At 43.2% G+C, this 24,650-nt stretch overlaps 1 protein-coding gene across 2 annotated transcripts in view; it reads right to left on the bottom strand.

Annotated features, from left to right (window-relative positions):
• Positions 1-24,650, bottom strand: part of camsap1b (calmodulin regulated spectrin-associated protein 1b) — a 29,213-nt gene extending 4,563 nt beyond the window's left edge. The window contains exons 1-12 of one of the 2 annotated variants that reach the window (XM_044330065.1): positions 24,228-24,650; positions 22,476-22,642; positions 13,796-14,058; positions 9,164-9,325; positions 8,197-8,277; positions 5,307-5,448; positions 4,881-5,020; positions 4,614-4,710; positions 4,019-4,175; positions 3,461-3,546; positions 3,229-3,313; positions 34-2,338 (exon numbers count right to left, since the gene is read on the bottom strand). In XM_044330065.1, the coding sequence (XP_044186000.1) occupies positions 34-2,338; positions 3,229-3,313; positions 3,461-3,546; positions 4,019-4,175; positions 4,614-4,710; positions 4,881-5,020; positions 5,307-5,448; positions 8,197-8,277; positions 9,164-9,325; positions 13,796-14,058; positions 22,476-22,641 (3,684 nt within the window). In that variant the 5' untranslated portion in view covers position 22,642; positions 24,228-24,650. The remainder of the gene's footprint in view (positions 1-33; positions 2,339-3,228; positions 3,314-3,460; positions 3,547-4,018; positions 4,176-4,613; positions 4,711-4,880; positions 5,021-5,306; positions 5,449-8,196; positions 8,278-9,163; positions 9,326-13,795; positions 14,059-22,475; positions 22,643-24,227) is intronic. The other variant, XM_044330066.1, reaches the window with a different exon arrangement.

Below are 24,650 nucleotides of genomic sequence, written 5' to 3'. Positions count from 1 at the left end.
GTTTGATTAGTGATTTTATTTCATCCAGATTACCTTGAAGAAGAAGCCCATGACTGACTTCTCTCCGTCACCTCCCTCTGTCGTTCCGTCCTCAGCAGCGTCTTCCTCAGGAGCCTTCAGCTCTGACAAATCCACCTCAATCAGATGAGACTTGGAGCGCTGACTCTCCTCTGATGGTATGTTCTCTTTTCCTGAACCGTCTGAAGAGTTGAGCTCAGACTCTCTCTGGGTGTTGGACAGGCACTCGTCGAAGGACACTTCTGGGGCAGCCACTGCCGTCAGGTCCACTCGTGTCGGAAGACGCATATTGGCCTCGTCGTGAAGCCTGAAAGTGGCGCTCCGAACGTGGCCGGAGCCTGGCCTGTCGATTGTCTCTCCTGCTGGGGCGTTTCTGGGGCTGGGAGTGTCGGGCTGCTCGGTCCTGGGGGACCTGCCCCCGGCTAACTGCCTCAGGTGTGGTAATGTCTCTGACCCACTCTGGGTGGGGGTGAGGGTCCTGGAGACCTGCCGGCTCTGCTCCTTGGCTATCTTTAGCTCTGATGGTTTGGATCTGGAGCTTCGGCCTGATGTCAGTTTGGGGGGTTTCCTGGTGGGGGCGGTGCCAGTGCTGGAGAGGTGCTCCACATAGTGAAAGGATGCTCCAGCCTTAGAGTTACTGTTTTTGTCGCTGGAGGGAGGAGGTGGCGGAGTTGCACCAGGGGGGGACTGTACATTCTGTTTCATCAACATCTCCTGCTGGAGCGACAGCTGCATCATCTGTTGCTGGATGCTGCCGATGGCGTCATTCAGCAGCTCGATGGAGCGGCTGCACTCGTTAAGGTCCAACTCTTCATCGAGATAGAAGCTTCCGCTGTTCCCTTTCTTATCTGCTTCTAAGGCACCTGTCGGGGTGGTTCCCTCCACCTCTTTGTCCCCCCTCAGGGCATCTACGCACATATCATCTTTACTTGATGTTCCTTTCTCCCCATTGAGCTCGTCTTTGGAGAGGTCGGCCTTAAGCGGGTTGGGTAATGTGTCACTCTTGCCACCGCTTTTCTTCACGATGTGCAGGAAGGCTGCCTTACCCAGCTTCTGTCTCTGCCGGGCCGACAGCACTTCCATCTTCTTCTTTTGGTGCTCGATGGCGCGTCGCTTCTCCTCCAGCTGCATACGGAGCTGGACGATTTCAGAAGCTAGAACATTAGCACCGCCGCTACCATCGCCTGTGCGATTGCATCCTCCCATGGGTGAGGTGGGGCTCGGGTCTCTTTTAAGCCTCCAGGTGGAGGCCAGGGGCCCGCTGCTCTCCGACCCATCTGGAGTGGTCCTTTGCGAGCTGGAGGCACTGGAGCGTAGGTCATGGTTGCTGCCAAAGCGTTGCTGCTGGGCTTTGCGCTCGGCGAAGGAGGTCATGCGCACACTTCCGCTGGCCATGCTGCTGGCCTGGGAGTGAGCGCTGAGACACGGGCTGGAGCGACCGCTGCAGCCATTCATGTCTTTGTCCTCGTGCTCTTTCACATTCATGTCCTCTTGGAGTTTGGCTGATTCTTCTTCTTCATCCTCATTAAAGGCTTTCCTGGGCCAGGTGGGGTCTTTAGTTGTAATAGCTTCGTCCAAATCCTCTTCCTCCTCATCCAGGTCTTCCAGCTCAGCGTCAAGGCCCTGGACAGGCTTTGGTTCTTCAGAATCTGAATGCAGGTAGAAACCCCCAGCTGGCTCTCTGGACGAGGAGTCCACACTGCTAGTGACAGTGGGTCTGAACCCTTCTGGACCCTGGGGAGGCTCCTCTGACATATCTGCCTCCTCACCTGGAGGAGAAAAGGTTTGGTTCAAGCCGCAGGGAGCTTTCCTACGAACAGCTGATGTAGATCCATCTCCTCGACGTAGAGAGCCCCTTCCTGAAGACCGGGGCCCCTCACCACTCTCCTCCTCTTTGTTTAGGCATATAGACTTCTCTTTAGCCGTTTTGAGCACGGCAGGCATCAGTGGTTCTAGGTAAAAGCTATCTTGTTCAGGTTTGGACTCAGTGGAAGGTTTGGGTCCCACCCTGGCAGTCGCCTGCATCCCATCAACTTGTTTTGAGATGGCGGGAGCATCAGTCCTGGCAACCGCTACCGGAGTTTCTTCCTCGTCCTCAATGTTGACATTTCCTAGGAGGCCGTGGCCGTTGACTCTGCGCATTGCAGCCTGTGTGGGTTGGTGGACAGAAGTCTGATGTTTGGGCGTGATGTTGATGACGTTGGACGCCAGGCTGTCCTTACTTATAGAGCGGGCAAGACTCACACTGTCACCAGAAACCATGTCAGCATCACTGTCTGTGGCTGAATGAAACATGTAGGGGCTCAGCGTGGACATCGGCCTGCAGAAAGAGAGCAAAGAGAACATTTATAAATTATTAATTAACTGGAAACTCATTCATGAAGTCTGTATAATATACATATTAAAATATACAGTGTACAAGGTTTGATTACATTTCCCATTTAGGCCCCATTTTCTTTTGATTTAACTTCTAATTTTAAGCACAATATTTATCACTGTGACAAGATTACTAAATCACAACACAAGTTAAAAACATTTTCTACATGTGTTATCCAGTCAGGACCTGCCCCATAAAAACAAAGACATTCACACTCAGTTGGGTACAAGTGCAATGTCAGCATACTTTAAGTGCAGAAAGGATAACGAGAGTCAAGTTATGAAGGTTCAACATCCGTTTTTCACTCAAAAAAAAAAAAAAAAAGAGTTTCTTTAAGTAATAATAGATTTATTTTAACCCTCAAGGTTTCCCAAGATATCCACATGAAGGTAAAAACAAGCAAAATATACATGAAAAATTACAGCTCCATTTACAACTAGGGCCTTTTTTTGTATGTGTGTATGACCTGTTTTTTGCTTCATTAAACTTTTGGGAGCTTGCAATATTTGATATTGGGAATATTTGCCATAACAATACATTTTACAGAAATGGACTGACATGTAACCATGTAACAATAATTCAATATTTGCATCCACTGTGAATGCAAATTTTATTCCAAAATCGAGATGAGAGCACACAATCACTTCTTTTAGATTAGAACAGACACTTTGTGTTATTGTACAATGTTCAGGTACGTTAAATTGTTTTTCAATGATTTATCTATCATCGTATGTTTAGCTTTAATCTTTTGTGTTTTATATATCTCCTATTTTTATTGTAAGGTGCTTTGTAACCGTTTTGAAAAGTGTGATATAAATAAAGTTTATTATTACCTTTGCCTCTTGTCGGGCCATGCGACGACAGAGCCTCGAGGTTGTCCGTCCATCTGAGTCAGTGAGTTGGAGCGGTTTCTCAGACCTTTCCAAAAAACACACACACGGACAATTAGGAAGTATGAAAACAGCAGCCGACGACCACCAAAGCACAAGTTGAACATGGACCCAAATCTTTTGTTAGCATGCATAAAAGGGAATAAAGACTCAAGGCTTTAACTGTTGTCCTCACCTGCACCATCCTCTCCTTGCTGCTTCTGTTGCCTCTGTCGGAGGGGCAAGAGCGGGTGGGAGGGACTGAAGGAAGGACCCCCTTTACTAAAAGCCAAAAAGAGAAGAAATCAGTACGACTTTCACCTTGTCAAAGTGATATTCCACTGTGTTTCATGATTTCTAGCAACAAGGTTTTTTGGCAGAAATGCAAAATAGTTGTCATCAAATCAGAATCAGATGAACAGATCAAGCCGTTACACACAGGTTACACAACAGACAAGCAAGTAGTGGCATGAAAAAAATTCCAACAGTTCAATGTAATCCTTTAAAAAGAGCAAAGCTAAACTTTCAGTCTCCCGAACAAGTGCCAACAACGCACACACACAAAACAGGACAATGCAAGAATTGTGTTAACTGTGTGCATATCGTTATTATATTTGGTGAGGGAGAAGCCGGTGTGAGGATAAAAAACCAGACGCTGCTGCGTATCTACCCAACCTTTTGAGGGCTACTGTAACTGCTTAGGAGACAGGAGCATGATGAGGTGGAATGAGGAGGAAAGTGAGAGAAGACTTACAGGGGATCAGAGTCTTCGGGATGCAGGAAGTACCTGTTACAGACTTCAGGGCTGCTCTGGTTATCGGCCATGCCGGGGCTGGCCAGGAAGCTGCGCTTGGTGGCGTTGGAGATGGGCACTGATGGGCGGGCACACTTGGGCTGAGCAATGGATCGAGCTAACAAAAAAAAAAAAAAAAAAGAGGAGAAAAGAGATCATTAAATTGCAGGTAGAGATTGAGGTCGGCTGTCATTAGGAAAGTTTTGGACATTGACTGGGATAGAAAAAAAAAAAATGGTGAAATCTACCAGTTTCTTAATCAACAAGATGCTTAATAAGCTACTTTTCTACAACGACTGAGTTATTTAATGTACTTAAAGGGCTGGTACAGATCGGCACAAAAACAATTATACTTCATCATCTGCTGCTTTTCCATTATGTAAAAAAGTTCAATCTAAAAATAAATGTTCATGTAATGTTAGAATTAAATGGTGACTTCATGTTTTGAGCAACCTTCACAACGCTAGAACCCTGGATGTTGGTTTCATTATATTACATACTGTGTAACATGAAACGGTTTTCATATGCTGGTGTTTGTATGAAAAGCAAAAATTACCGTCTTTAAACTCTTGTAAATCTCTGGGCTGAACAAACTCTGGCTTGACGGTCTCAAACCACCAGAAGAGTTCAGCGATGAACACCATCACATTGTGCTGCACGGAGAGAGAACACATTAGAAACACTTGGATGCTGATGAACAATGGTGTTTAAGAGCACTGATGCATGATGAACAGTCAGATATTTGTACTGCAAGGTTACATTTGTGATAATTATATTTAATTCTATCATATTTATGAAAAACACAGTATGCCGGTCATTCTACCTTGAGCACAAGAGGCGAGTAGAGCATATCCTCCGTTGTCAGATAGAAACTTTTATTCAGATACTCGTTAGCAAACTCTCTGAGTAGCTGGATGTTGTACAGGCTATCAGCGATGGAGGGTACTTCCTTCAGGCAAATATCTGATTAGACAGGCACATGTGAGGGGTCAGATCAGGACACAACTCAATGACCTGATGGCTATAAATGTCACACTGACTGCACTAGGACGGCCAGCCATGTGCAACTGACAAAAATAGTATCACACATGGATATTGAATTCAATGTGTTAGCAAAGAAAGCTTGATGATCGTTACAGGAAAATTCTTTGAGGGGGGAACTGATTATTATTGTGAAGCGGCCGACTCCTGAACGAGGGTGTTGTCTGTGCCAGTGTGGGGAAAGCGTGTGCGAGCGAGCGCATCATACCCTCCAGCTTCATGAGGTCGGGGCAGTAGTAGTGGACCACGGTGAGCAGCGCAGCTCCGTCACAAACATCCCTCATCAGGTCTTCCAGCAGTGGGAAGAAGGGCAGCTGGCGGCCCGAGGCGTGCTCCCGACGATACCGTACCTAACCAGCAGAGGGAGAGGATGAGGATCTAATGAGATGAAAAGCCACAGCAACAACACACACCACCACCACCACCACCACCACTACGGTACTACCAACAAGTGACACATTTTAAAACATCCTAAATGCAGCGACTAGTGTCACAAGTACAAATCTCTTTTGTGCTGAGATTCACATCTGAACTAGTCAAAGCATATATTGATCATGGATGTTTTCAGCTTTAGTTAATGCCCTTAGCTATCGATTTAAGAATCCATCAAGGTTATCCCCGGGAGTTTCACAGCAAAATGCTTTTATTAATAGAAGTAGAAACTCCTCTTCAATTGATCAACAGCAAGTTTAGTGTCAATTTGCTGCTGAATAAAAAGATCCTCCTGATCACCCAGTTTAGGGAGAACCCTGGTTTTATCACGAGGAGATGGGAGGTGGAGGTGTTAAAAGCGGTGATATGAACACAGAGCGGATGGGTCAACCTTCCTCAGGCCTCAGGAGGAAGGCAGCCAGCAGGACAGCCCGGTCTAACCAGGCAACAAGTACCAGCTGACCGGGAAGGAAACTGGGGTAATCACTGGCCCACTTATGGGAAATGACTGTGTAATGGAGAAACTCGCTCACCCCAGATGCACTCGTTTTGGATATATATACACTGTAACTCATACAGCTGGCTAGGATGAACAATAGATTGATTTAAGGATTGAGCAAAACACGACTAACTCAAACGATATCTGCTGAACATTGTTATTCACTAATCACCTGCAGAACTATGATTTGAAACAACATAAATGTGCACTGCACAAAGCAAACTGCACTGACTGGTACTGCTGCCTGGATATGTTTCTGCATGACCTGCAAATATTCACCTAGTTCTGGAAACGCCTCTCTCTATGTTATGACTAATCAATCTTTATGGCGACAGCAAAAGACACATGAAGAAATGAATCAAAGTTATGCAGAAATGCAGATCAAATTAGCCTTGAACCAGTATATTTGCATCACATGACGCAGAATGACAGCAACAAGAAAACTTATTAAGAGTCCAATATAACCTTCAGTAACAGCTAAACCCTTTAATAAAGGAAGGAAAGCTTGATTTTAACACTTACTCTGAGTCCTCAAAACAACCCCTAACACAAGTCTGAAACAACTAGAACTGCAACTAAGGATTATTTTCATTATCGATTAATCTGTTGATTATTTTCTTTATTAATCAATTAGTTGTTTAGTCCATAAAATGTTAGAAAATGGTGAAAAATGTCGACCACTGTTTCCCAAAGCCCAGGGTGACGTCCTCAAATGATAAAATAGTCACATTTGAGAATCTGGATTGTTTTCTTCTTAAAAAATGACAATGATTAATTAATCTAATAATTGACTAATTGTTACAGCTGTAGAGACAACTATGCACTATTTAAACAGATCTCGTACAGCACAACACAACAAAATAAACTAATTTACTTACAAATTTAATGCACAGGATTTGCTCAACATTAACTTTGATTTATTTATGATTTATATATTTCACATAATTATACCGATTGTAGCTCATGCCTACGAGTTAACAGGTGAACTAACCAACTACCAAACAAACTATAGAAGTTCTACTACAAAAGAGAGTTTGAAGTTAAGGGAGTCTTCTCCTGACTAAGAAGGAACACTGTACCGCTTCGGAGAGCTCCTCTGGCTCCAGCATGCATTGGGCCAGCTCGTGCATGACATCAGGCTGACACACACAGAGAGCAGAGATACTGTCAAAGAAGTCCGTGGGCACAGAGGAAACAGTGTGTGTGAGAGCAGAAGAGAGAGAGAGAGAGAGAGATCGGAGAAGAAAGGGGGAATGACAAAGCAGATCAGTGAGAGGAGGTGGCCAGGGATGGGACTGCAAAGCAAAAGGAGTGGTGTAGGCATGGATTTGCTCTTATTCTCACTCGGCAAGCAAATACCACACGCACGCACGCACGGGTGAATCCACATGGCCTACTTGAGCTTGAAATGAGATAGCACACACCGCATAGCTGCAAAGAATATCTGAACAGTTTATAAAAGGTCAGAATAACCTTACACCTGTGTGACAAATTTGCCACGAGGAGAGAAAAAAAAAAAAAAAAAAAAAGAAACAAAAAAGTTACTGTCAGCTTTCTCCCCCCCTCGCTGACACACCGGCTACAAGCAGCAGAGAAATGAGCTTGAATGAGCCATGGTGGAGAGTGTGCGCACATCAACACAGAACTATGCGTGCAAAGGGGGAGAGGGGGAAGAAATTGGGGTATGGGGAGAGAGAGAGAGGAGGGGGGCAGGGGTGGGAGGGGGGGCTGGCATCCAACTTACAGGGACTAGCTTCCAATACCATTTGGAGGGAGACTATCCAGTTTGCAGGGACAAGAGAGGGGGGAGGGAGGGACAGATGAGGAACAGGAGCAGAAAGATTAAATAGGTCAGAGGTCACAGACAAAAGGATCGGATCTGCTTCCGGTTTAAACAGAGAAAAAGAGAGCAGGGTCAGAACAACTCCAAAATGCCTTTAGGAAGAAACATTCCTCATTAATAACTACGTTTCTTCTTGATTTTGTGGAGATGACACTCACCTGGATATAGACTTAAAGAGGGAAAAATATTTCTAATAAAAAGAGAGTTACTTCTAAAATTCCCCACAGGCCAGAAATGTTAAGCTATTGGCAGAAACTTGTTGGCCGTTCTGGATCTTCATTTATTTATTTTTTCTTTTTATCCTTACACTTTGAGATACTTTACCTTTTGGTGGCTGGGGGACTCTAACGGGTGGTGCTTGACTTTGTGTTCCCTTTCTGTGATTTCTCTCATCTTAGTGTTCACCTGCAGAAGAAATAATGAAGGCCAGGTTATGCAGGTAATCGTAGAACGTGTTTACATGCGCTGCTTTGACCTGGTTACTGTAAATCTGTGTATACATGCAGCAGTCTGCAATTTGATTTCACCTCTACACCCCCCCCACAACATTATTTTGGAAGCATTGCTCTCTTATCTTAACAGTTTTTTTCCCTTCACGGTGCAATAAGAGGACAGACAGCATAACTCTTCCTGGAAACCAACTTATTTAGACTTCTAGAGGCAAATTAAATGCTATATAAAGTATCTATTGCTACGTGTAATGATTTCTCTTTTCATCCTCCTGCTCTGCTTTCACACTGACGCATGCATACTGGAAAGCTGACTAGAAACCCAGTTATGTCCTCCAGGTGAAATCTAGCTGAGGAAACACTGCCCATCACAAAAGGACACATTCCTTTCCCCCCCCCCGACAGCGATGGTGTGGGGCATCATGATGAGTAATGGACACACTGAGTCATTGCTTTCGCTACTTCCGGGCCTTCGAACTTACTGACAGATGAGTGCAACATGAGCCTCTTGTATGTGCTACCAGATCCACACTCTTATCTGTTGACCCGTCTCTTAGCACCAGTGACAAACAAGCCACAATTTAACAAGTGGACCACTGTCACTTGATTGTGTCAATGTGAAAACACATTATTCATCCTACATTGTGCCAAACGAGTGAGTGAGTGAGTGAGAGTCATACCATGATTGTTATCAGCTGGACTTTAAAGAGGCTACACAGAAGTATGGAACATGTGTGAAAGGTTTTTATAAAGCACTGTGAAAAGTCTTTAATCAATATGTGCTGCTGTGTCTCTTATATTAAATTTACGCCGCTCATGTCTGTGTGTGTGTGTTTGTGGACCTTGTTGATCCAGAAGACCATAGCGTCCTCCATATCGAAGGGTAGCTCCTTAGAGGCACTGAAGGTAGAGAAGCGCTTGACGGAAGCCACCACTTTCTCGATGCTGATCATCTCCACTGTGTAGGCCATCATCAGGGCATCGATCATGGGCATGTGAGCGCTCTGGATGAGAAAGACAGAAAGAGAAACACAGAGGACAATTCAATTTCATTGGACTCTCCCCTCCACATGTTTCCAATGCAATTAAGATCAAAGCTGGAGGCAAAGAAGCTGAGATTGCAATCTAATGCCATATCAAACATCATAAAACATTATGATGCTCCAAGTGTGGAGCATGATCCGACCATCTGTTTGTTCTTTAATTACACAAAGCAAATCAACCGTTTTAAAAACAGTTACATCTACTCGTTTAAGAGAAAGAAGCCACCAGCTGGTCTGTCACTGGTGAAGTGTATACCAGTTTCTTTGGCAGGTAATTAACCATCATTAAAGGTTGTATAGTGTTAAAAACCTAGTTAGCTTGTGTAATCACTGTGGCGTGAGGATGAACAGGTAAGATTAATGGATTAGGGGTTCTGTCTAATTCAAACCTCTGACGGGACGAATTGGGAGCTTCAAATAATCGCCGTGGCTTAATCACTGCAGCTCACAATTATTTTGGGAATATTATATTTAAGTCTAAGTCTTTATCTTTGTTTTTAAGCAAGGACTGAACAGTTTCATTGGCGGTGCGCTTCTCAAATGTTTGGTCTTGAATGACAAAGTCTACTTTGATTATTTCATCTGTTGATGATCTGTCTTGATTAATCTATGAATCATTTGGTCTAAAATAAATTCTGAAAACAGTGAAAAGAATCCAAGATGACGTCTTCAAATGTCTTGTTTTGTCCAACTGACTAAAAAAGAAAGTGAAAGCTCTCATTTGGGGCGACCACGACCAACCTCACACTGTCTTCATCCTAATATAACAGAGGACCAGCACCGGTATCCCTGCTGCAAGTGGCACAACACCTGGTGCCTCCCAGTCAAAAATCTTCCTCTTTATAAGCAGGGTGGAACCAACGCCAGCCAAATGTTAATTCAATCTCTGCTCTGAGCTGATTAGTTTGTCTGTTCTAAAACCTAATTTGGTCGTCAACCATTATTTCTGAGTCTCATTTTATGCCGATGTCGGTTATTTGTATTTCTAGTCCGCACAGTCAAACCCAATGAATGCAGCACCTGAATCCACTACATGACAAATAATAAACATGCCATTGTTTCAGTCAGTACTTTGTGTAACATGCTGCCTGACTAATCCAATTGATGATGGAAGTGCACAGAGATTAGGCTCGTTAAAATAACGAATGAGAGCTATTCAGAGCTTTTTCTCCACAGCAGGACCCGCAAGGACACAGATGACAACAGTGAAAATCTACTCCCTGATAAACCCGGACTGTAATATACAAGACGGGGACAAGTTTATTTAACAGGAAAAGATAAAGACTGTGTCTACAGGAAGCTGAAGGCTGCTCAAGTTCTGCTGGCTCATTGGATTCACTTACACTGTAGTCACTGTTTTGCTGAGCTGTTTGTGTTTTCAAAAGGAGTTTAAGTACATAGGGCGTGTTCCTTTTAGCCTGGCGGATCTCTGTTCACGGCTGCTTTTACTCTGCCTTCATTTAAAGGATAATTCAGGTTCATTACAACATGGACATTTTGTAAAACTGGCCATTGTTTCCATCGTTATTGCACAGCTGCAAACACAGTAACATTGCTAAAACCTATTTAGATGGGGTAAGGTTGTAAACAAGACAAAAGTATAGCCATAACATCAGAAACCACTTTGTTTGGAAGTAAAATTGAATATGAGTGCACCAGAAATTTTGGCACTAATCCACTGTTGCACTGCGTTCGCAACCAACACAGCAAGTTCAGTAGGTCAAAGTTGATTCAGGATGTCAGTCAATAAACTCTGATGGATGTTTTCCAAACAATAGTTTGAGTGATTATTTTACCATTCCTCTTCATTTCCTCTATGAAATACTGTAAGTTTGTTTAAAAACTGCATGTCTGACTATCTGTATTTCTTGTCCTGTCAGACATCTTTGCATAAGTACAATGTTACAACCAAGTGATATGAAACCAAAATGATCCTTTATATGAAGGGTTAAATAAAAACTGTATTGAAAATGTTTCTTTATACAGATACAAGAAAAAAAAGGAAAAAATGTTGAGTTAAAACATGCAGAACAACAAGCAGAAGACTTGCAAAACAAAGCATGTTATTGCAACAACATTCAGCGTGCCTCAACTTAAAAATGTGCACTAAATTGAGCAACTACATGTCGATAAGTAGTACTCGATAAATACACAACAGGGCAAATATAACAGCGTGATGTACTCTTCGATCTTTTGTTCTTTTGTCCAACACTCTCACTCTGCCCTTCATCAGCACAGCAGGGAACCCCCATGGGGAGCAGGGCTGCTGTTGCCCTGAGCTGTGTGTGTGTACACGTGTGTTCGCACACATACACATTCAAAGGTTTAAGTGGACCCGAGAGGACGGCTAGATTCTTAAGGTTTTACAAGCCTCAGCTGTTGCCCCAACAAGAGTCAGACAAGGTGCAGAGGAACTGTCTGCAAGTATAGGATCTGTTACATTCACACAAAACACAGACACACACACACACACACACACATACACAAGACAGAAAATGCAGGTTTCTATGGAAACGCCTTGTAGAGTCAGCAAACTAGAAGGGGGGGTTCCAACAGTCTATCAGAGATAAGCGCTGTCCTGTCCAGGATTTTCCATCCTCTCACCAGGCTTTGTGTCTGGATGCTTACACACAGGCCTGCGTGGATTATTTTGTCAGGCCACTAGCAGGAAATGCAGACACACATCCCAGCAGCCTGCAGAGAGGAGGCCTGCTCCTCACCGTTGCCGGTTTCCATGGCAACAAAAGGGTAGGAAGATGGCTGAGAGCGAGTGAGCTGGTTGGTGCGTGAAGTGCACTTTGTGAAAATGTGAGACATGAGATCTCATTGCCACAGAGGAGGGGGGGGGGGGGCTCTGTGCTTCGTTCACTACGCTGTGACGTGGTGGTGTTGGTTCAGGTGATGACCTACAGGATGCGGTCTACAAACCGAGGACGTTCAGCCTGTTTAAGAGCTGATCTGTGAAAACATTACAGACGTTACACTCGTACAATGACTACAGTAGAGGTCTACAGAGCTGAGCCATCGGTTTCCGGCTTAAACACATATGTTTATAGTAATTTTTTCAAGTAGAATCTACATTTTATGGAAACTAATGAATCCAACGGGGCAGAACAAGGCTGAATAAGAGGCATTTAAACTGGGCTATGAGGACAAAAGGGGAAGGTTTTCAAGCGCCAACATTCAGCAAATGCTCTTAACAGATCAAAAATGTAGGTGAGAAAATATCACAGACAATAAAATCCATTCTTAGAAGTATTAACGCAAGAGTAACCCTCTTAACCGATGTCCCTGATTAAACCGCCTGCTCTGAGTAGGCTCAGGCACCAGTTATTATTAGGATTTACACTTTTTTTTTTCTCTCCATAAACTTGATAGATGATATTTTCAACAAAGTAATAAACAGAGTTATTTCCACGGTTGGAAACTACAGAGTTAAAGCAACGTCCTCTGATTTAAACATGAACTCTGAACACAAGATAATCCTGCTAATACAGCTTTTCTTTTTTTTTTCCCTCTTTTTTTTGGGAAGACTTGAGTGTTTCCGTTTTCTCATTCATTTAACTGACTGGATTTTTCATCATAATGCAACTCAGTAATCAGTGCCTGTGATCCAGCCAACATCTTGCACATGTCCACAATTTAAAAACAGAATTGTGTTGACTGCAACTGTCATTAATATTGTTACAAAAACGCCAACTTTTATAGGAGAAAGACAAACCAAGTCTGGCCAACGAAAAAAAAAAACCCCTGTTACCATGGCACAATAACAAACACAGCACAAACTCAGTCTTCACACGACCAGCATGAGTAACAGTCAAATTCCTTTTCTTTATTTGAATAAAAGATTATAAAGGGTGGAGCCAAATCATCTGGAGATTGTTCCACTGAGTTGAGCAGCAAATCATATCTTTATATTTCACTTACACACGGTGTATAATCTGAAATAAATGCAAATAACTGAAACTTCATGTCTATTCACAATATTCTAGGGGTTATTCTACACTGGATTTAAGCTTTCTCGGTGTCTCTAACGCCTGTGGTTGAGACTGATTGCACTGCTGGATAAGGATAAAAATCAATAGCCTCATCCCCTGCTTTCACTGTGGTACAATAATACATCAGAAGCAGGAAGAGGTGGGGATGTTACAGGTAATGTGCAAAGTTGTTATAGCTTCCAGCCTGGTTTCCTTCTTCTCTGACAGGCAATCTGTGCTACAAACTGTATTTTGTAAAAATGCTGCAACATTGTGGGGGGTGCCTGGTGCTGAATGTCTCTGTTAAACAACAAGTGTATAAACTATGAGCAGCAGCTTAAAGTGAAATTTGTCTTTTAGTGCATATAAGATGCCAGAAAAAGAATTACCACACCCTTTTTTTCCCGGGCGAATACAACCGTGTCTCTTCCTAATCTTCCCTGCATCCACTCACCATTTTGATGGGCGCGCAGGCCAGGTCTCCCTCTGTGACTGGCGTGTCGTCACTCTCCACGACGTAAATCCCCTTCCTGGACAGAGCCTGGATGACGGACAGGTGGGACTGAAGAGAAGCCGCCTGCTCCGTCTTCAGGATGAGGGCGCAGACGCGGCAGTAGAGCTCGCAGGACAGCAGCAGGCGGATGACGGGCGGCTTGATGTGTTCCTGGTCGTACTGGTCTGTGTAGAACGGGTCCCTTAAGTCCTCTGGGATATGGTCTGCGATGGAGAGGAGAGGTTAGGTGAGTTGTGAAGAAGCCTGTGTGGGTTAAACGTTCTAATTGTGACCGGGATAGAAACAGAAATAAGACAATGTGGCGGTGTATGAAGCAGGAGAATGAGGCTGACTTGAGGGGGGAAAAGTCAGCACCTTTGACCCTTGACAACTCAACCGTACCTGCCTGCACCTATCAAACTTCTGCCGTGTCAACAGGCTACAGGAATGCAACAAAGCACCGCACTGTCTATGTAATATTTGTTCTGTAACAGCTTCAGTTTACTTGGAGTAAACATGAGCATTTGAAATGACAAGTCACGGCTTATTGCCTCGGGACTACGTTGGGAAACAGATCCACGCTGAGCACAGAGCTCAGCGAGAGCAGGCTTCTCACAGGGTTTTCCACAAGGATATGCAGTAGCCAGCTAAGGGGGTCCCGGGGCATGACTCTCTGCTCTCTACTCGGCAGGACCTCTCAGTTGATCTCGCACACACACACATTCATATAGAGCATGTGAGGGGTGAGACTGATATAGACAGATAGGCATGTTTGAAGCAGAGCCTAGTGGTCGTAAATGTACACACATAACAACTTGTGAGTCAAAACTATTTTATTAGAATCAAAAATTAATATAATAAAGTAGCTGGCTGGACTTAAACGAGTAGTCGGCTTATGGAAAGCTCTGTTCTCAGGTGACACGGTGGGTTTCTCCACCAATACTGGAGCCACAAAAACTAAAAGAAACAATGACCTACACAAGAGATTCAGTTGCTATGGATGTGAAGTCATTCTCCAAAAAAAAAAAATCAGAGACCACAGCCATATAAGGGCACGGGACAAAGCATGCTCTATACTCTAAGGTAAACTACACACTGAAGCTTAAAATAGGTCTGGAATGATGCGCAAAACCTGTCCAAAATCCTCCACTTCTCAACAAAATGGTGTGGGCAGAGAAATATCCTTGTTCCATTAAATCTGTTTTGAACTATGCCTGAGCTCCAGCAACACAGCATAAGCCGTGTGTGTGTTAGTGTGTGTGTGTGTGTGTCTGTATGTGAGTGTTCTTAGTGTCTGCTCTCTGCTCTGACTGACAGGATAAAGGGAGCCGCTCGTCAGCAATCTCCTGTTCACGAAAACAGGAAGGCAGGCGGGCAGCTTCTTCCATCGGCTGCCCGACACCGCTATACTTTATGGGAGATAATACACTAAGCACACATACAGAATTGCAGAGGTGTCCCACTTCTTGGGGAAAACATTAAATAAAAAAAATAGAGCCTTTTTAAGTCCTATTGTGTTGCTGGGCGTCGGTTTTCTGGACATTTTTGTGGCCTTCATCACATTGTAGCGAGGGTTTGATTAGAGCTGTAATGACTAGTCAACAAACAGAAAATTAAATTGCCAACAATTTTGATAATTGGTTAATCACTTGAATACTTTTTAAAGAATGAATGCCACAAATGATCTGGTTCCAGCCTCTTAAACCTAAATATTTACTGGTTTTCTTCGTCATCTATAAATGGTTAAATGATCTTTTGGTTTGAAGATGTAAACTTAGAGGAAAATGTGATGGATATCTTTTACTAGTTTATTTGTAGACTAGGTGATTATTTGTTGCAAATTACTAATCCAATTTAATTATTAATGTGACCGTTTATTAAGTATAAGCACATTTTTGTCAGGATTAGCATTGAACAGGTTCAGTTAGTTAACATCACTGGTGGGGTTTCCTAGTTTTAACACGTTTTTCCTTTTTTTTTGTGGTTCTTCCTAAAAGGTAAGTGTTGCTCTTCTCTCTCCTGACTTTGTTTTTGTGTCTGCTCTTCTGCCTGTAAACCGTTCATGTGGCGTATCACACTCTTTGTCATTAGTTGATCCAATTTAGGAAACAATAAAGAGCCTCCCTGCTATTGTAACTATGAAGATATGTGGTCATGTCAGTATAAGATTACATAAAAGGTATTCATTGAAATTGCTGTCTGCCACCATACACATGGTGCAAATAAGAAGGTCATTGTACAGTAGCATTAATCTATTATGCATAACATCCAGTCGTGTGGGTCATTCCTGGAGAGCTGTGTCTGAGTATATAAACACACTGCAACAGTGGGAGTGATTGTGTATGAAAACAAAGGGGTCGGACCAGGGCAAGTCTTCACGTCTGACTTCATTCCACAGACACTGATGTTGCGTGGCAGCTGCCCCTCCACCCTCCCGCCACCAGGAACCAGGCTGAAAACATTTTACTAACAGGGATGGGGTGGAGCACGAGAATGAAGATGAGCTACATAAGAATCAGCCGACCATGATCAGCACAAGCTGAGGGTGAGGACTAGCAATAACCCTGCGATTATGGCAGGTGCTCGCTCTCGCCGGTGTTGTGTCTGGCTGTCTGTCGCTCAGGCTGGGAGCAGCTGTGGCACACACACAGAGGGCAGTAGGACAGGAGTGCATGTACACAAACACAGACGGTGCACGCACGATCAAAGGCTCGACATGGAAGCAAGGGGTGATGAATACACACCAGATGCACCTGAACCCGTCACCACCCCCCCGCATCACGGGGTGGCCGTGTTCATATCTAATGAACTACGTCACTGAGACCGTTTACGTGACTCCGCTACGGTCTGTCACTCATTGGGTGAGTCAGGCGAGCAACTGTGCAGCATTAACAACATAGCAGACACCATATGATGAGCCATAGGGTGAAAAGCATATGGGCCTAATACATTCAGTTCCCATGGGAGGAAGATAATTGCATCTGCACCTGAGGGTTGCTTTCCTGCAGGCTGCCAAAGCTTTGGGGATACTGTATGCTTTCTGAACAGCATCTCCAACCAAGATCATCCGTGGTGCATCGTTACTGTTTGTACAGAGACGTTCTTATGCTCCATCTTTCAGTCTGCGTCATTAGCCAGAGCCTGTGATGACAGTGAACTGAGCAAGCCAATGCCATTATGCCAGTCAACCTTAATATGAACTCAGACTATATTTCAACCTAAGTAATGAACGGTAGAGGGGGTTTTGAACAAAAACACGGGAGGAAAAAACAAAACAGACAATTGCTGTGCAGCCATAACCTGGATTACCATTAAAACTCACGTTTTATTGTCATCTGTTAAATCCTTCCGTGACATCAGGAAATCTGTGTAATGACCACAGATATGTAATGACTTCAAATACAAAGGAAAGCTTGAACTGAACTCTGAAATAATGATGGATGATATGACCAGAGACACTGATGCAACTGACATGCAAAACAGTGAATTACGGGACGTGTGCATCAGATAGCAGAGAAATGAACACTGACCAAGCTTTACTGTTACGATAAGGAGACACCCCACTGCAAATCAAAAGGTAAACAGCAGCCCTGCAGTAAAACAATGGTGGTATGCGGTCACGTTAATCCTGCTACGTTTCTGACCGCTGATGATTCAAACACCTGCCAACCACTCAGGATGTTCTCTGTTGCCATGTCGGAGTTTAGAGGTTAAAAATTTATTATGTGAGTGAAGGCTCTTAGAGAAAATTAGGTCAACATTCTCACACATGACAGCGTTTTTGTTTTTTTTTTTCTCCTCATGGCCAATAGAAAGAAAAGCTGAACTATACTTCCTTCCAAAACAACAAGGCCTGCTGTAATTCATACAGGGCCTGGATTTCAGTGCGGGTATTGCACATAATTTGATCAATTCCCAAAAATCTAGCACTTATAATGCAGGAAATTCCCACGCACACTTTGACACTTTGAGTCACTAGACAGTGATGTCTAATAATGTCCAGCTATCGTTTGCACCAGTGTGGAATTCGGGACACTCTGGCTGGAAGCCCTGCATCGGATGGACCGACTTCCGCTGACAACACACTTGGCGCGCTCTCTCTCCCTCTCTCTCTCTCTCTCTCTCTCTACAAGGCTACAAGCCGCCTCTGCTGCTGCAGCATCTCTCGCTAGCATATACAGACAGGTTTCAATGGTGTGAACTTGAAGGCCTGCAAACAACTTTAACAACATTAATCCTCTGGAATCTCAGACAGGTAACGGTAACATTACAGTGCTGCGCCTTTTACCAGCTGATGTTACAAAACGTCAACTTTAAGTCGACACCCGGACGGCGTTTCTCATCCAGCGGCCTTGAAAAGAAAGCACGAGGCAGACTCAGCAAAGAATGTGATCTAATGCTATTGAAGTTGTACAGTTGCAGCGCGGAGGAGGAAACTAATTTGGTCGTCTGGTTAAATTCATGACAGAGATGGATTTTCCTCCTTTCAGAAAGCTGAGCAATGACACATCAAGTTATGGAAGCTACATTAATGAGAAAGGTCTGTCAGAAATGCACCAAGCTATTGCAAGAAGTACACTTGTGGAGGATGTTGACAAGGCTGCGCTAAAAAGTCCTGTGTTTTCCTTAGTGCTGAATGAGTCCACAGACATAAGTAACAGTAAGTGACTCATTATATTATGTAAGGTATATAGATGACAACAACATTAAAACAAAATTGTCTAGGAACTCTGAAATTGTAGCTGGAAGGGCAGACACCGTTTTTGAGGATGTGAAGCAATTGCTGACAGAGAAGAATTTAGATGGAAATAAACTTGTACTGATGGTGCTGCTGTTATGACAGCATGCCGCCGAGGAGTCAGAGAGGAATTCAACTCAGAGTTGGTGGGTGTGCATTGCACAGCTCATCATCATGCTCTTGCTGTTAGTGACGCAGCCAGATCTGTGCAAGAGGTGAAAAAGTTTCAGCAGGATTTCAGGTCAATTTTTGTATTTTTCAGTAAATTTGCCGTCAGAAGTAACAAGCTGTATGAATTGCAGAAACAACAAATGAGCCCCAACTGAAATTCTTCAGCTCTCTTCATGGTAACAAGTTTAAACAAGCTTTTTGACTTCCACACTCAAAAACCAGCTTTTGATGACATGAAGACCAAGTATGTGAGATCCTCGATAGATTAAATGCTGTTACAATGGATATTGTGTCATGATCCTCTGTTTTGGAACCAAAACAAGCTATTGTGGCAAAAACAGTCCTGTGAGAACTTCTCTCTCTCTGGTGCAGAAAAACTTAAAAACCTACTGACACACTACTCATGTAATGTAAGTGCAGAGGACGCTCAGTCAAGAGTTTGCGATGCTGAAGTAAATCATGGTTTCCGGTGACGCTTCATGTATACTTCATGTTCCTTTCAACAGTTTGTGGAGACTGTGTTGCATGAACATTCATTCATTAGGGTCTATGGTCATACCTATTGCAATTTTGTCATGTGGACTAGATTCACCACACAAAGCAGGATTAAAACTAAATTCAGAAATTCACTGAGTAGAACAAACTTCACCAATCTGATGCTCATCTCAGGGCTTGTTTGATTTGAACAGAGCTGTTATCAAGTGGAAAGAGATGAAGCAGAGGAGACAGAGTACAGGTAAAGAACAGAGCATGGAGACAAGAAGGAGCCAACAAAAGAAAGACTAAAGGACACTGATGCAGCTCAAAGAGATGACCACTAAGAGAGGAGAAGCAGAAAGAGACAACCAACTACAGCATAGTTCAGAGCAGAAATCAACACCCGCCAAGTGCCAAATGTGGGTAGATTTTCCGAAATTACTCATGTTTGTCCCTATACAGTGTAGACACGCTGTTTTTTTCACTCGGCACTGTTTACCGTATGGGACATCAGCTATTCGACATCACAGCTCTCTGCTAACCTGTCACTTGCCGCCGGTCTGATGCTAGCGACCTTTAATTAAATAGCTATTAATATGTCATTATCTCAATGAAATGTACTGAAAAGAATGTATATGCAGGGATTAAAGCAAGAAAAGATCTGTGAGCCTGAAAGTTGTCCAGTAGGAAATGAAATCAGGCACGGTGCCTGAGAATTTTAACTCCTGTATGTGAGACACAAAAGGGCAACTTACTATTTTGGCCAGTAAAAAATATGCTTGGCTAGTGGACTTTTTCCATCTACCAGTTCCCACTGCAGATGATTCAAAAAGATAATTTTGGACACCAGTTCAGAAAACCCCTTAAGCTGGAGGAGAGAGACGAAACGCAATCTGATGTAAGAATAGGACAATGTAAGACTTATAGTTGAGCCCCCGCTGACTCATAGCATATCTAATCTTAAAACATGCCAACACTGTACCGGCTGGTCATATGAAGGACAGGAGTGTCGGTTACTACAGGACACAGGAGTGTTTTAACTAGTGTCACTATTTCACCGTTTTAATTCAACTGGAGCTCCAAATTATGGTTGGTTACCTGCTAGTAGGGGAAGCACAAGAAAACAACAACATGAAGACCATTCAACACTTGTTCCACCACTGTTATGTACCCAAATAAGCTGCTTTTCCACCACATGGTACGGCTCAACTCTATTCACCTTTTTTAGTTTTTCATTGCGCAAAAGTTGTGGACAGTTCCTGCTACTTCGTGGTTCCAAGCGAGCTGAGCTGATATTAAAAAAGTGACGTGAAAACACTGCAAACAACTGATTGTTCGGTCGTTTGTCTGATTCACTGTTTTCCACTGCTTCCTCTCCTCTCTCGACCGACGCCGCGCTGTCTCTCTCTCTCGCACTCTCTCTGTTTCTCTTGTCTTTTTTAAAACGAGCCAGGAAGCCGACTACAAAGTCTGACTTTACTTTTAACGTTATCAAACAAAGAGAAATGTCCTGCCCTACACTGATACTAGAGTGCTTCCTTGTTTTATGAATGAAGCAGTACACAAGTTGAAGCAGCTGCGCTGTGTGTGTGTGTTTGACCAATCAGCGACCGTCATCCCTGCAAACCCCGCCCCAATTGAGGGAGTACTATCTGCAGTGGAAAAACTAAATGCAGAAAACTTAAGCAGAGAGTCAGGTAGAGTAGAGTAGTGCCGAGCTGGTACCATGTAGTGGAAACACGGAATTACAGACCTTAATGCTCAATTCTAATGGATGACACGGTTGTGCTAGCATACATGTTCAGGATTATTTGTCGTGGAGAAGTGTCTCCATAAAGGCCCAACAAATATTTATGTTGCTCTCCTTCCTGTTTATTTTTACCGAGCTGTGAGTTGCAGACACTGAATAATGACGACAAGAGGCAACAGGCGCAGAGAAGTGAGATGTTACAACAACACAATAATACTGATCTGATCGTTCTGACAGCAGTTGCGTGACCAGAGATCGGATATGAATAAGATCTAGGACCACATATGCAAGTTGCCCAGATCTGATATGATAAAAAAAAAAATCAGATTTGGTTTGTTCACACGTCCATGAAAAAAAAAAAAAAAAAATCAGATTTGAGCCACTTCAGCATGGATTGTGGACGCAGCCATAAATACAACAAGCTACACTGTTTGCATTTACAGCAATTTGACAAATCTCAGTTGGAGACACAGTCGCAATAGAACACTTGAGTGTTATACTTAAATAGGTTTCTAATATTTTGCCCATCCTGTTGAGGTCACTTGGGTAGGCTGCATCCCTCACTAGTTTAGTTTTTTTGCTAGGTGTACCTAATAAACTGCCAACAGTTTACATGCCTTCTATTACCAAACCTCAGATCCATATTAAATTAAAGCTAAGCTGCTGACAGTACTGGTGAAGACTGTACTGAATCACAGACACAACAAGTACAGACACAACGACTCTGTACCCAGTGTAATGAAAGTGGACTCAGCATATCAACTACTCAATAGACAATAAGCAGCGATGGTGCTGGGTTTTTTCTGGGACGTTTCTGGTTTTATAGTCACAACAGAACAAATCCTTCAGGGCAGTCCTAAAATTCATACAACTCCACTCAGCACTGAAATCTATTCAGCTCTTCTACTGTATCAACCACAGACAAGAAACATCTAGCCTTGAGGCCCACTTACTAATGCTGATACCATCTTAACAGGGAGTGTGAGTGACTGGCAGCTCAGATCAGTATTTTCCATGCTCTGAGTACAGTCTAGCAAATAAAGCCTAATCCTCACAGTGCTTGTCACTCTGCCTGATTTGGGTTCAATCTCACTGGCCATCCTACAAGAATGGAAGGATGTGGTTAAGTCAGTGAGGGAGGCTTCAGTTGCCAAGTGTCAAGAGGGAATTAGTGTTGGCTCAAGTGCACACATGCACAAATATTTTTTTTCTTTTCTCTCGGGCTCTTGCTGTCAGTGTTTCACCACTGAAGCTCTACACATTCTGCTGAATGTTGAGAAGAGTAAACACATTGTTCCAACAACAACATCTGAAATAACTAGGAGAATAAGAAAATATGCTGCAGATTGGAGGTTCTCTTAAACTATCTTGTTGTCATAAATGTGCCACCTAACATCTAAGAGGGTAAATATATAGATATTACTTACAGGTAAGTCATGCAGCCCATTGGCGATTTAAAGAAAAAAAAACTTTGAGTAGTATGAATGCAAATTAAAATCACTTACCGATGCCATAGGCTTTAGCAAACAGCCACCGCAGGTTGGCAGCTATTTTTGCTCTGGCAGAGTCGTACATCTCCAACGGTACGACGTCCATTGTGCCTTCTGCAACCCCAGCCATATCCACTTTCCTCCTGGTACTGTCCCCGCCAGCACACAAATCAACATCCATCCTTAAAAAATAAAAAAACAAACACATTACAGTCACAGTTAGACTGAACATATTGCTGAGCAAGGGGAAACAGCCAAATAACAGGACATTATCATCCACAATCTGCCAAGCTGCATTTCCCCTTGGCATGACTCGTCAGTGGCTTAGAGTTCTTTTTCAATAAATATTTAATTAAAATCATCATCTGGTGTTTGTTGATTATTAAGGAAAATACTGTTTTGGATGCTGCTCCTAATCCTCCTTTTAGTGGTCAATTAGGCTTACATCTGGCGGTTGAGACATAAGTAGCAAAGTGGCATCCTTGCAGGCATGATCACATTCATTATGTCAAATGCTTGATGACAGAGTGGAGACAGTGTCTCTGCAGTATCTGGTATTGAAATGATGTACCAGTCTACCGCTGCAGAGTAAAAGATATCTGATGATGATGATGATGATCAGTGTAACATTTTCCTACTTTCCATTAATCATCACATAAGCTGCACAAGCCAAAATTACAGGCGGAAAGTAAAACACCTGAGGAATCTTGCTGATAGCTGATAAACTACTCATACCATCGCACTGATTTACAGCCTCAATGTTTACAGTTGCCCAATCCAGACTTACAACTACAGGCAAATGTTCATTTGGTGTCAGGGACCTAAACTCTTGAACAGCTTCTCTGTTAAGATTTGTTTTGCTACTCAGTAACTACCTAAAACTAATATTTATAAACTTGCATTTGAGTATTAAGTGTTTTTTGGGGTGTTATGTATCTTGTACTCATTTATTTTGTTCATCATATTCTATGCACTGTCCTAATCATTTATGTTGTTATTGTTTAGGCATGTTTTTGTCAGTTCTCATGTGAAGCTTGGTAATTTTGTTTTTAAAAGTGCTACACAAACACAGATTATTAGTATTTCTTAACAAAAAAAGACTGTATGCAGTATGTTTCCAGGCAGTGCCCATATCAAATTCAGTACACTTTCACTTTCAACACCAAGCTGATGTCTTGCTGTCTCATTTCCATCCCACTACCACTCTCACCACCGTTTTGTGAGGCTTAAAACACACTGGACAAGCCGTCTTACTTAACATTTGAAGTACCTAAACATTGTGCAACATGTCCTACGCAGCATTTTTAATGACATCAATTATAATATGATCACGATTTAACATTAGAGGACAAACAAGTGCATGCACCTGCTAATACATATTGTAATACTAGTTAAGGTCTGAGCATATCACCTTTATTTCGCCAGAAAAATACAGTTACCTTGGTAACCTTAATGTTAAATTACCTGTAGCATTAACTCAACGTTACCACCTCACCATTATGTTACCAGCAACGGCCCAATGCTGGCTTGTTAGACAAGCCAGGTAATTGCTAATTAACTAGATTAGCTTTAATTATGACTTCTGTATGCTGATGCTGTGATAACCCCATTAACCAGGGAATTACCGTTAGTTGACAGGGTACAACATTTGCATTTGGTTAGCTAAGCGGCCAAGCATGCAAATGTACAGCGGCTAACCGTTAGCTGCTAGTGTGTACTGCATTCATCGGCCCAGTGAATGACGTTAGCTAGCTGGCAAGACATTACCTTGAAAGGTGTGGTGTATTTCCAAGTCACCCTTCAGTTCCGTCGGGGAAAACAGTTAACCAAGGACCTGCCTCGCTTTACAGTGGCCTGCTGTGTGGGAAATAACGTTACACCAGCAGCAGCGACGCATCATAGCCAGCTAATAATGCTAGCAGGGAGGCGGCGGGTCTGGAAGGTCTCCTCCCAGCAACAAGCGCCGATTCGCGGCCTGTGTGACAACAGCTCCACGGCAGACTTCCAGCTGAAACTAATGCCAGGCAAAAAAACAAAAGGGGAGGGTTCTCCAAGCAAGAAACGCGACGTACAGAGGCTCTTCTGATCACAAATCTACCTCTGTGTCAGCCGCCTCATGTTAGACAGCTCTTATTCACAGCGGTGTGTTCGCGCTCTGCCCAAAGAAACGTAATTATCATCCCAGCCTGC

This window comes from Thunnus albacares, chromosome 2 (assembly GCF_914725855.1).
Source record: "Thunnus albacares chromosome 2, fThuAlb1.1, whole genome shotgun sequence".
In the NCBI taxonomy this organism is placed as follows: domain Eukaryota; kingdom Metazoa; phylum Chordata; class Actinopteri; order Scombriformes; family Scombridae; genus Thunnus; species Thunnus albacares.
This window is presented reverse-complemented; position numbering and strand designations above follow the sequence as displayed.